Here is a 13,041-nt window from a genome sequence, read left to right as displayed (position 1 = left end):
TATTCAGGACAAAAAGTTACTTTCCTAGCCACATTTGTTGCAGTATTTAAGTGTCTTGTTGCAAACGGGTGTAACGCTTACTTTAGTGGGTGTGGAGTCAGGCGCCGGAAACAGGAGTGTTTGCTATCGGGCTTTAATGAAATGCACCGTCAAAAAGAATATACACCCAAGAAACAACAACAGGGTGTAATCCAAAAAAACACAAGATCCAAAAACACGTACCACTCCACGAAACACAGTGAACAACAGAAATAAGCCCGCACACAGAACAGGTGGGGAAACGGGCTAAAATCCTTAACTCAACACTAATGAGACACAGGTGAAACCAAAGAAGACAAAACCAACAGAAAAGGAAAAAGGGATCGGTGGCAGCTAGTAGGCCGGTGACGACGACCGCCGAGCGCCACCCGAACAGGGAGAGGAGTCACCCTCGGCAGGAGTCGTGACAACGGGATGCATGTTTTGGAATACTTTTATTTTGTACACGATTCCTTCTTTTCACTCTGTCATTTAGGTTAGTAATGTGGAGTAACTACAATGTTGTTGATCCATCCTGAGTTTCCTCATATCATAGCCATTAAACTCTGTAACTGTTTTAAAATCACCATTGGCCTCATGGTGAAATCCTTGAGCAATTTCCTTCCTCTCTGGCAACTGAGTTAGGAAGGACGCCTGTATCTTTGTAGTGACTGGGTGTATTGATACACCATCCAAAGTCTAGTGAATTGTAACGATCGTCGTCTATACTGGACCAAGGCGCAGCGGGTTGAGTGCTCATCTTAACTTTATTTAAACACGTAACTAACAAAACAAGAAAACGATCGAACGAACAGTGTTGCAGGCTAACACACAGCAGTACAACAACAACTTCCCACAAAGGGACAGGTGAAAACAGGGCTACTTAAGTATGACTCTCAATCAGCAACAACGATGTACAGCTGTTCCTGATTGAGAGCCATACCAGGCCAACAAAGAAATACACAACATAGAAATACAAAACAAGAACATTACCCAAAAACCCCGGGAACACATAAATCAAACACCCCTCTTACATAAATACATATCCTATTAAACCCCAAACCACATAAAACAAATACCCCCTGCCACGTCCTGACCAAACTACAATAACCAATAACCCCTTATACTGGTCAGGACGTGACATGAAGAACCATTCTCAAAGCGATATTCAGTGTCTGCTTTTTTATTTGTACACATCAACCAATCGGTGCCCTACTTTGTGAGGAATTGAAAAACCTCCCTGGTTGTTGTGGTTGAATCTGTACATGAAGTTCACTGCTCAACTGAGGGACCTTACAGATAATTGTGTGTGTGAGGTACAGAGACGGAGTAGCTATTAAAAAATTATGTTAACCACTATTACTGAACACGGAATGAGTCCATGCAACTTATTATGCTCCTGAGTTGTGCAGCGGTCTAAGGCACTGCGTCTCAGTGCAAGAGGCGTCACTATAGTACCTGATTTGAATCCAGGCTGTATCACATCCGGCTGTGATTGGGAGACCCATGGGCAGCGCACAATTGGCCCAGCATCGTCGGGGTTTGGCCGGAGTAGGCCGTCATTGTAAATCTGAATTTGTTATTAACTGACTTGCCTAGTTAAATAAAGGTTAAATTAAAATAAAAAATTGATTTGTTAAGCACATTTTTATTCCTGAACATATTTAGGTTTGCCATAACAAAGGGGTTGAATACTTATTGACTCAAGACATTTGAGCGTTGAATTGTTTTGATTCATTTCTAAACTTTCTACAAGCAAAATTCCACTTTTACATTATAGGGTATTGTATGTAGATCAGTGACACAAATTATCAATTGAATTCATTTTAAATTCAGGCTGTAACACAACAAAATGTGGAACAAGTGAAGGGGTATGAATACTTTCTGAAGGCACTCTAGCTTGTTGCTGTAATAACCCACTCTGATCTACTCATTGTCCTGACCCTCATCCCAAACCTCAGTTACCCTGTCAGCTAACACATTATCTCAGTTACCCTGTCAGCTAACACATTATCTAAAGGTCAGCTTAGAATATTTTATCAATGGCACTAGATCCTATTTATAGATGGCAAATTATTTTCTAATGGACAACATCAAAACGATAGGGTTATAAGTGGTTAGAGGAAGACCTTTAAATAAATCCTTAGCCAGTAACCTTTATAATAGAACAACACCTCGGGCCTGCTCCAGTTCATTTGTCTGTGTGATCTTTCTCTCCCTAAAGTACCCATGATGCACGGTGCTACGCCCGCCACTGTGTCTGCAGCCACCTCCTCTGCCACAAGTGTTCCCTTTGCAACCGCAACAGCCAATCAGGTTTGCCCCTCTTCCGCTTCCTCTCTCTCTGTCCACTTCTTGTGATGGAAGTATGTCACTTCCGGGTGATGATTTGAGAGTACTGTGCTATAGGCTGTATCCTCCATCTTGTTGGTACTTATGACCACTCCATTGAATTGTAATGAATGGTCATCAGAAGAGGAGGATGGATGCCATGGTAACTGATTACTAACATTTAAACACACTTAGAACATTCAGGACAATGACGGCATCGTTTCCTCCTCAGTGGTCAGTGTTGCTTTATTTGTAACGCATATTGTTTTCCGTTCATTTAAAGTATGATTGATAGTGAATTTGGCACCATCTGTAAGTGATGCAAGAAAAATGAAAATAGCCCATTGAGAGTTGTGTTGTAAAAGCTACATTTACAGTAAGGGTTGTTTTCTGTCTTCTCTCTATCTCTCATGCTCTTCCCCAGATTCCAATAATATCTACAGATCATCTTACTAGTCACAAGTATGTGACTCAGATGTAGAAGTCTCTACCAGAACAGTAAGGCTCATTTTCATACAGGTGTAGGGTCTTAACTTGACCCGTTTCTCACGGCAGGAAAATATTCTCGCAGCAACAGAACATTTTTATTATTGTGTGGATTATAATTAATGGACATTTTTGTAGGGGTTGATACATTTTTTGAAATTGCAAATTTCAAAAAAAGCCCTTTTAAACCTTGAACATACTACACGTTCGCATTTTCTGCTGTGCAGGTGATCACATTTACATCCTACATCTGTATGTCATTATGTCTATGCAATCTCTTTTGATTTGTTCTTCTATTCTTCTCTAATTGGTTATTTTATTTTCTAATCTGTTATATTGTTTTCTCCTGCAGATGAAACTGGAGTGTGTTGGTGTTCCATCCGTCCCAGACAACAGTTCACCCTTCATGCCTGTAACCAGAGAAATAGAATCTTTAAAATAGATTATATTTCTATGCCTGTAAGCATAGACATAGAATCTTTAGAATAGATTCTATTTCTATGCCTGTAAGCATAGACATAGAATCTTTAGAATGGATTCTATTTCTATGCCTGTAACATCCAGAACACCAGGAGACTCCAACCACCTGTAAACTGTAGTGGTTCTGACATGCATGCTACTCGAAGAGGTCCAGTTTGTCATAAGGTGGTGAACATGTGTATTCTACACACACCATACGGACAACAGCACCTCCTACAGAGAGAGGAACAATGCCATCTACAGAACATTACAGCCATGCCTTTATATCTGTGGAGGCATCATCCATTAAAACACCGGACACACTTTGAATGTCAACATGAGGAGATAGTCACGCCCACTAGTTTGTTATGTCAGCAGACCAAGACTCTCTTTTATGTTATTTTCAGTTTGCTTTTCTTTAATTTATATTATTTTTCATGGTTTACACAAAGCAAAGGTGCACCTTGTATTTTAAACAAGAGGGGGAAATGAAGAGGAATAGTAACTAATTGCCATATTAGACTGAATGAATTGTGCATGGCTTGTTTGTAGATGACTTGGTTCTTACAAGACCAACTTGGTTGAAATGGGTTAGTGGGCTTGGTGCCATAATGACAGCTGAATGTTGTGGGTTTAGCACACCTTTGTGTTTTAAAACCCATCCCAGATTTACTAGATATGTTGCAAGCTCCACATAAAGTGCCATAGACTATGTATGTACATCCCAAAAACCTTTGAGTGTTATGAGGTCATTATAGCCATGTTACAGTGTTAACCTGGGGAACGCCTTCAAAGTCTCTAGTGGTCCTTGTTCCTTGAATGTTTGTCTACAGTTTATTGTCATTAACAGATGAACCAGTCATGGTCTTTGCCTCTTGGGTACGCAGTTACCAACCTTAGGTTGTCTGATTTAACTCTGGCCTTCTGTTGCTTTTCTTTTCATTTGCCTTGAGCTTAGATTCCATGGTATGAGGCAGACAGAGAAGGGTTCTTGGTTCTGTTAGGACCCGTTCTTCTCTGGGTATAAAGTCTATACTCTAGTTGGTTCTGTTAGGACCCAGTCCTCTCTGTCTCTGGGTATTAAGTCTATACTCTAGTTGGTTCTGTTAGGACCCAGTCCTCTCTGTCTCTGGGTATTAAGTCTATACTCTAGTTGGTTCTGTTAGGACCCAGTCCTCTCTGTCTCTGGGTATAAAGTCTATACTCTAGTAGGTTCTGTTAGGACCCAGTCCTCTCTGTCTCTGGGTATTAAGTCTATAGACTCTAGTTGGTTCTGTTAGGACCCAGTCCTCTCTGTCTCTGGGTATAAAGTCTATACTCTAGTTGGTTCTGTTAGGACCCAGTCCTCTCTGTCTCTGGGTATAAAGTCTATACTCTAGTAGGTTCTGTTAGGACCCAGTCCTCTCTGTCTCTGGGTATAAAGTCTATACTCTAGTTGGTTCTGTTAGGACCCAGTCCTCTCTGTCTCTGGGTATAAAGTCTATACTCTAGTAGGTTCTGTTAGGACCCAGTCCTCTCTGTCTCTGGGTATTAAGTCTATACTCTAGTTGGTTCTGTTAGGACCCAGTCCTCTCTGTCTCTGGGTATTAAGTCTATACTCTAGTTGGTTCTGTTAGGACCCAGTCCTCTCTGTCTCTGGGTATAAAGTCTATACTCTAGTAGGTTCTGTTAGGACCCAGTCCTCTCTGTCTCTGGGTATAAAGTCTATAGACTCTAGTTGGTTCTGTTAGGACCCAGTCCTCTCTGTCTCTGGGTATAAAGTCTATACTCTAGTTGGTTCTGTTAGGACCCAGTCCTCTCTGTCTCTGGGTATAAAGTCTATAGACTCTAGTTGGTTCTGTTAGGACCCAGTCCTCTCTGTCTCTGGGTATAAAGTCTATAGACTCTAGATGGTTCTGTTATGACCTGGTCTCTGTCTCTGGGTATAAAGTCTATAGACTGTAAAGGCTTAATGCAGGGGGCTTTGGCCCTGGACCCAATATTATGCCAAAGTCTCACTTGTGACGAAGAAGGGGTGGGGACTGTAAAATGTAAGGATAGAATGAATCACTACTGAAAGTTGCATGATAAACCAAACCGCTGTGTGGGTTTAGGAGAATTTTCAAAGTTACAGGGTGGCTTATGGTTGAGTTGCTCTGAGTTTTAATATGGTGTGGTTTTCATTTTATTATAATTCTTTTAATTTTATTTTTTTTATTTTATGTTTTTATTAAGTGCAGTTTATATGGTCTACGATATGTAAGAGAACTTGTGAAAACACATTATGTGTAATTAAATGTGTGATAGTAGGGATACTTTTGGATAGATACAAACATTTTTTTTCTTCTGTGTTCTGTGTTGACATATGTGGGTGCACTAGTGGAGCTCTGTTCAGCCAATCACAGATGAAGTTGTGTAAGGACAAGAGGGGGGGGTGTACATTTGTGTATGGAAGCGTGGGGGAGTGTAGATTCTTTTTGGTTTTAAACCCTCCGTGCTTCTGCATGCATTGTATGAAAAGACATGGTATGGAAGAGTTGGTAAAGCTTGACCTGATTGTATTACTCATCCAAAGCCTTAGAAAACACCACGAGGTCGGCACAATGCAACAAGCCATTTCAAATCGTCCTCTTGCCTAACCCTTGCTGTTTTGTCGCCACACAAAGCTTTCGTGGTATATATATGATTGTTGTCTTTCACTCTAAACATTTATTTCTTGTTGAGTTCAGTTTTTCAAGAAGATGAATGTCTTATTTCATTTTGTTTAATGCACGGATTACATTTTTGATATTTAGTTAAAGGAGTTTTGTCTTAGTAGATTTTACCAGAAACTTTTGTAGGATTCTGAATATTAGGTAATTTGTGTGTTTTTTGTGTTCTTCATACCATATTTTAGTTTTCTGAAATTTCATGTAATGTTGATTTGAATATATACTGTAGTGTTATGATTGTAAACCCAATGATTTTTATTTTCTGTGAACTGTAAGAATTGTTTTCATTTCTTGTCTGTTTGAGTTCCTTTAAACAAAGATCTTTTATGTGGGTGTCTGACTTTGAGGAAGTACTAGGAGAGTGAGGCTTGCTGTGACAACGCTCACTGACAATGGAGTATTATTTTAATGATCGTCTGGTTTGTAACTAGTCACTCTTATAAGGAAAAAAATATTATAAAAAAATCTCGTTCTTAGATGTGTAGGTAAAAAAAAAAAAGAAGACATTTTCTACTGTATTCACTTCAAATAGTAAATATTCTTTGAATATTTGTAATCTCCCTGGATGTCAGGCCATGTTGAAAATATAGCTGCATATTTGATCACTCTTAGGGGGCGTTGCAGTTTAGGTCAGGGTGTCGGAGGTGGGTCGAGCATGGAGTACGCACACTGATCTCTTTACTTAGCCACAAACAAACAAGGGGAAACCTACAGGGCTGTGGAAAAGTATTTTCCCCCTTTCTGATTTTCTCTATTTTTGCATATATTTGATACTGAATGTCATCAGATCTTCAACCAAAACCTGATATTAGATAAAGAGAACCTGCATTTACAAATAACAACAAAAATGAATACTTATTTTATTTCATTAACAAAGTTATGCAACACCCAATGCCCCTGTGTGAAAAACGAATTGCCCCCTTACACTCAATAACTGGTTGTTCCACCTTTAGCTGCAATGACTGCAACCAAACGCTTCCTGTAGCTGTTGATCAGTCCCTCACGTCGCCGTGGAGGAATTTTCACCCACTCTTGCGTGCATAACCGCTTTAACTCAATAACATTCGTGGGTTTTCAAGCATTAACTGTTGATTCAAGTCTGGCAACAACATCTCAATTGGGATTAGGTCTGGACTTTGACTAGACCAAATGTGTTGCTTTTTACCATTTTCATGTAAACAATTGTGCGTTTTGGATTATTTTCTTGCTGCATGACCCAGCTGTGCTTCATATTCAGCTCACAGACGGATGGCCTGACATTCGCCTGTAGAAATCTCTGATACAGAGCAGAATTAATGGTTCCTTCCGTTAATAACTTTTCATGTTCAAAATTGTGCACTCTCCTCAAACAACAACATGGTATTCTTTCACTGTAATAGCTACTGTAAATTGTACAGTGCAATTAGATTAACAATAATGTAAGCTTTCTGCCAATATCAGATATGTCCTGGCAAATGTTCTTGTTAGTTACATCCTCATGCTAATCGCATTAGCCTACGTTAGCTCAACCGTCCCCTGGAAGGGACACTGATCCCGAAGAAGTTTTAAGGCAATTTGTCCAGGTCCTGAGGCAGCAAAGCATCCCCAAACCATCACACTGCCACCACCATGCTTGACTGTTGGTATGAGGTTCTTACTGTGGAATGCAGTGTTTGGTTTTAGTCAGGCATAATGGGACCAGCTGGGTCCTGCAGCAAGACAATGATCCAAAACACACAATCAAGTCTTCATGAAAATGGCTAAAAAGCAACAAGTTTTGGAATGGCCTAGTCCAGACTTAATCCCAATTGAGATGTTGTGTCAGGACTTGAAACGACAGTTCCTGCTTGAAAACCCACAAATGTGGCTGAGTTAAAGCAGTTCTGCTTAAGAGAGTGGGTCAAAATTCCTCCACAGCGACGTCATTTTTATTTAATAAAAAAAGATGTGTTTATTTTATTTAACTAGGCAAGTCAGTTAAGAAGAAATTCTTATTTACAATGACAGCCTATCCCGGCCAAACCCGGACAATGTTGGGCCGATTGTGCACCGCCATATGGGACTCCCAATCATGGCTGGATGTAATACAGCCTGGTCATTGCAGCTAAAGGTGGCACAACCAATTATTGAGTGTAAGCGGGCAACTACTTTTTCACACAGAGGCATTGGGTGTTACATAACTTTGTTTATGAAATAAATGAAATAAGTATGTAATTGTTGTGATATATTTGTTCACTCAGGTTCCCTTTATCTAATATTAGGTTTAGTGATGAAGATCTGATACCATTCAGTATCAGAAATATGCAGAAGTAGAGAAAATCTGATAAGGAGCAAATACTTTTTCACAGCATTGTAGGTGAAGAAGGTTGACTTTTTTGCACTTCTGTACATAGTCAAAAAAGAGAGAATCATGTATAAAATTTAGATCTTATTTTGAATAAAAAATATCTATAACTACAATACATTTTGCTAGGATAATTAAAAAAAAGAATCAAAGGCTGAATAAAACTGCTTGTATAAAGGGGCACAAGAGTTCTCACTCTGTAGCCCTTCCAGAAAAAGGCAATGTGTTGCTCTTCTTTTTTGCCAGCGGCTTTTAGTTTGTCAGGAAACATTCAGGTTAAGGTGTGCATTAACCTCTATAGAAAAGGGCCTGACTGGATTTGTCCGGTTTCATGGCAACGTTCTTCCAGGCCCAACCAATCAAAACAAGTCCTGTTTTAGCCAGAAAGGAATGCATGTTAAAGGAAACAAAACATATACCTTTGGAAAATAACTACTTCACAACAGAGTAATATTGAATAAGTCAATATGTTACACAGCATTTACAGTATACAGTATAATATCAATGTAATGGACTAAAATAAAATAAATAAAAAAACAGTGGTTTATTAAAAAGACTAAGAATATACTCATTTCAAGAGTTATAACTCCTACAGTACATACAGTACATACAACTGAAACACCATAGCTGTCAGTATGTCTCTTTCTGTTTAGAAGCTATGCTTCTGGTTGATGAAATGGACAACAACATACAAGTAGTTTGCCAGGTAAACTATAGGGAACCTATGAACAGTTTTCTGTGTTACTCATGGGCTTCAACGTTAGTCCAAACCTTGACACGACTTTTCATCTGTCACAAGCATATGCCTGATGTTATAATATGATGTAATCTGAACTTTACGTTTTCTCAGCTTGTAGTGCTAAAACGATGTATTCTGTCTTCTGCTGCCGTTTGGTCTCTGCTTATTTTATTGTTCAGAGCCCCCTGAAAGGATTTGTGCCATGGAGCCAGATGTCCACCTCCTCTGCAAAGCACATGTTATGTAAGCACTGATCTAAAGCCACAATCTAAAGCCATAATATATTTTCCATATAAATGAATCAATGTAACAGTATTCATAAGAGTGAAGGTGCATGATTGGTTGGCCAGGGGAATTTTTGGTCTCCCGTTTATAAAGCTGGTCTTAACAAAGTTGAGTGATTGATGAAGATGCACTGTGCTAACTTGGAAGGAATTATTTGACTGGCAATGGCTATCATGTGGGAATCCTTTCATAGGACTTCAACGGCTGTCATGTTGGAATCCTTTCACCAGGGTTCAATGGCTATCATGTGGGAATCCTTTCACCAGGGTTCTGTCATGTTGGAATCCTTTCATCAGGGTTCTGTCATGTTGGAATCCTGTCACCAGGGTTCTGTCATGTGGGAATCTTGTCACCAGGGTTCTGTCATGTGGGAATCTTGTCACCAGGGTTCTATCATGTGGGAATCCTTTCACTAGGGTTCTATCATGTGGGAATCTTGTCACCAGGGTTCTATCATGTGGGAATCTTGTCACCCGGGTTCTATCATGTGGGAATCTTGTCACCAGGGTTCTATCATGTGGGAATCTTGTCACCAGGGTTCTATCATGTGGGAATCCTGTCACCAGGGTTCTGTCATGTTGGAATCCTTTCACCAGGGTTCTATCATGTGGGAATCCTGTCAGCAGGGTTCATTCATGTGGGAATCCTGTCACCAGGGTTCTATCATGTGGGAATCTTGTCACCATGTTCTATCATGTATGAATCCTTTCACCAGGGTTCTGTCATGTTGGAATCCTTTCACCAGGGTTCTATCATTTGGGAATCCTTTCACCAGGGTTCTATCATTTGGGAATCCTTTCACCAGGGTTCTATCATGTAGGAATCTTGTCACCAGGGTTCTGATGCTTTATATGATTCTTGCTGTCAAATATAAAAATAAAAAAATATAATAAAAATACATAAAATCCAATAAAAGGGAATTTGCTCTACAAGTGTGATCTCAAATTTCTTCTATGGACACAGTTTCTATTATGGTAATGACGGTATATTATATTTCTTCAAGCCAGAGGACGGCTCCATACAATTTTCATACTGCAATAACCCACATGGGTTTTAATTGTAGAATATGAGAAACTCATCTCCCTCTAAAAGGTGAAATGCGATAACTTGGTAAAATGTGATTTAAAAGACTGGATGGAAAAGTGAATAATGACACTGGGTGGTGTGAAGAATGTCTAACGCTGTGTCATCAAGGGCAATGGAACATAACTGTTTTCAATTTCATGCATATTTCCCCTCTGACTATTTTAATTTGTTTTTCTATTTGAACATCAAATCAAGATGTATTTGCCCAAATTGATATACGGTCAAAAAGATTTCTTTGTAAATTACATACATAATCTGTAGGAGTTTAAATATATATATTTATGTGATTTAGCACCAACATAATTTGATTTATCATTAAAAATAAAACAGATGTGATACCGTAGCTGACTTTAATAACAAAATAAACAGATGTGATACCGTAGCTGACTTTAATAACAAAATAAAACAGATGTGATACCTTACTTTAGTAACAAAATAAACAGATGTGATACCGTAGCTGACTTTAATAACAAAATAAAACAGATGTGATACCGTAGCTGACTTTAATAACAAAATAAACAGATGTGATACCGTAGCTGACTTTAATAACAAAATAAAACAGATGTGATACCTTACCTGACTTTAGTAACAAAATAAACAGATGTGATACCGTAGCTGACTTTAATAACAAAATAAAGCAGATGTGATACCGTAGCTATAAACAATCTCCGATAAGGACATGAGGGGAAACAGAGGGTTAAATACACAACATGTAATTGATGGGATTGGAACCAGGTGTGAAGGAAGACAAGACAAAACCAATGGAAAATGAAAAATGGATCAGTGATGGCAAGAAGGTCGGTGACGTCGACCGCCGAACACCACCCGAACAAGGAGAGGAACCGACTTCGGCGGAAGTCATGACAGATACCGTAGCTGACTTTAATAACAAAATAAACAGATGTGATAACTTATTTTAATAACAAAATAAACAGATGTGATACCTTATTTTAATAACAAAATAAACAGATGTGATACCTTACTTTAATAACAAAATAAAACAGATGTGATACCTTACTTTAATAACAAAATAAAACAGATGTGATACCTTACTTTAATAACAAAATAAAACAGATGTGATACCTTAGCTGACTTTAATAACAAAATAAGGTTCTTCACAGTATTGCCACAAGATGGAGACCTCACCTTCATCATCCCACCGGTAGCTGTTGATCCAGAGATGTCCAGGGCCTATTTTCCTAATGCACCAGAGTAGGAGTTCTGATCTAGGATCAGGGTCCCCTGTGTCCATGTATTCTTTTCCATTATGATCTAAAATGAAAATCTGATCTTAGATCAGCACCTTTACTCTGAGACGCTTCATGAATATGGGCCCTGACCCACAATATGTCTCACATCCATTCAAACATCAGGCTTATTAAAACCTCTTCATCAGATGCTCTCCCAAATCACAGATTCAATCCCAAACAGATAATACATCTACATTCTCAGAAATCAGTATGTATTGACCACACCTACATCATTGACCACATTTATCCTATAGCACCTGTCCATCTCTACACAGACCATTATAAGTTAAACCGGTTCACGTCACAGATAGTTCTGCCTGTCACCAGAGTGGAGGAGGAGAGATGATGGATGGACATTTCCACCAATCAGAGATTCAGCAGATCTGAGTTGTCCCACCTCATGACCCCACATACAGTATATCACAAAAGTGAGTACACCCCTCACATTTTTGTAAATATTTGAGTATATCTTTTCATGTGACAACACTGAAGAAATGACACTTTGCTACAATGTAAAGTAGTGAGTGTACAGCTTGTATAACAGTGTAGATTTGCTGTCCCCTCAAAATAACTCAACACACAGCCATTAATGTCTAAACCGCTGGCAACAAAAGTGAGTACACCCCTAAGTGAAAATGTCCAAATTGGGCCCAATTAGCCATTTTCCCTCCCCAGTGTCATGTGACTCGCTAGTGTTACAAGGTCTCAGGTGTGAATGGGGAGCAGGTGTGTTAAATTTGGTGTCATCGCTCTCACACTCCCTCATACTGACTGGTCACTGGAAGTTCAACATGGCACCTCATAGCAAAGAACTCTCTGAGGATCTGAAAAAATGAATTGTTGCTCTACATAAAGATGGCCTGGGCTATAAGAAGATTGCCAAGACCCTGAAACTGAGCTGCAGCACGGTGGCCAAGACCATACAGCGGTTTAACAGGACAGGTTCCACTCAGAACTCGCCATGGTCGACCAAAGAAGTTGAGTGCACGTGCTCAGTGTCATATCCAGAGGTTGCCTTTGGGAAATAGACGTATGAGTGCTGCCAGCATTGCTTCAGAGGTTGAAGGGGTGCGGGGTCAGCCTATCAGTGCTCAGACCATACGCCTCACACTGCATCAAATTGGTCTGCATGGCTGTCGTCCCAGAAGGAAGCCTATTCTAAAGATGATGCAAAAGAAAGCCCGCAAACAGTTTGCTGAAGACAAGCAGACTAAGGACATGGATTACTGGAACCATGTCCTGTGGTCTGATGAGACCAAGATAAACTTATTTGGTTCAGATGGTGTCAAGCGTGTGTGGCGGCAACCAGGTGAGGAGTACAAAGACAAGTGTGTCTTTCCTACAGTCAAGCATGGTGGTGGGAGTGTCATGGTC

General features: G+C 39.6%; 1 protein-coding gene across 7 annotated transcripts in view; it reads left to right on the top strand.

Moving 5' to 3' along the window:
* The window catches only part of LOC106581498 (muscleblind-like protein 1), a 155,545-nt gene extending 145,282 nt beyond the window's left edge, over positions 1-10,263 (top strand). For all 7 annotated transcript variants that reach the window (XM_014163581.3, XM_082966786.1, XM_082966784.1 and 4 more), the window contains 3 exons: positions 2,243-2,334; positions 2,774-2,847; positions 3,188-10,263. In XM_014163581.3, coding sequence (XP_014019056.2) covers positions 2,243-2,334; positions 2,774-2,830 — 149 coding nt within the window. In that variant the 3' untranslated portion in view covers positions 2,831-2,847; positions 3,188-10,263. The remainder of the gene's footprint in view (positions 1-2,242; positions 2,335-2,773; positions 2,848-3,187) is intronic.
* The last annotated feature ends 2,778 nt before the right edge of the window (positions 10,264-13,041 follow it).

This window comes from Salmo salar, chromosome 20 (genome assembly GCF_965601325.2).
Source record: "Salmo salar chromosome 20, fSalSal1, whole genome shotgun sequence".
NCBI classification, from domain to species: Eukaryota; Metazoa; Chordata; class Actinopteri; order Salmoniformes; family Salmonidae; genus Salmo; species Salmo salar.
The sequence above is the reverse complement of the archived record's forward strand: the minus strand, read 5'-3'. Positions and strand labels throughout refer to the sequence as shown.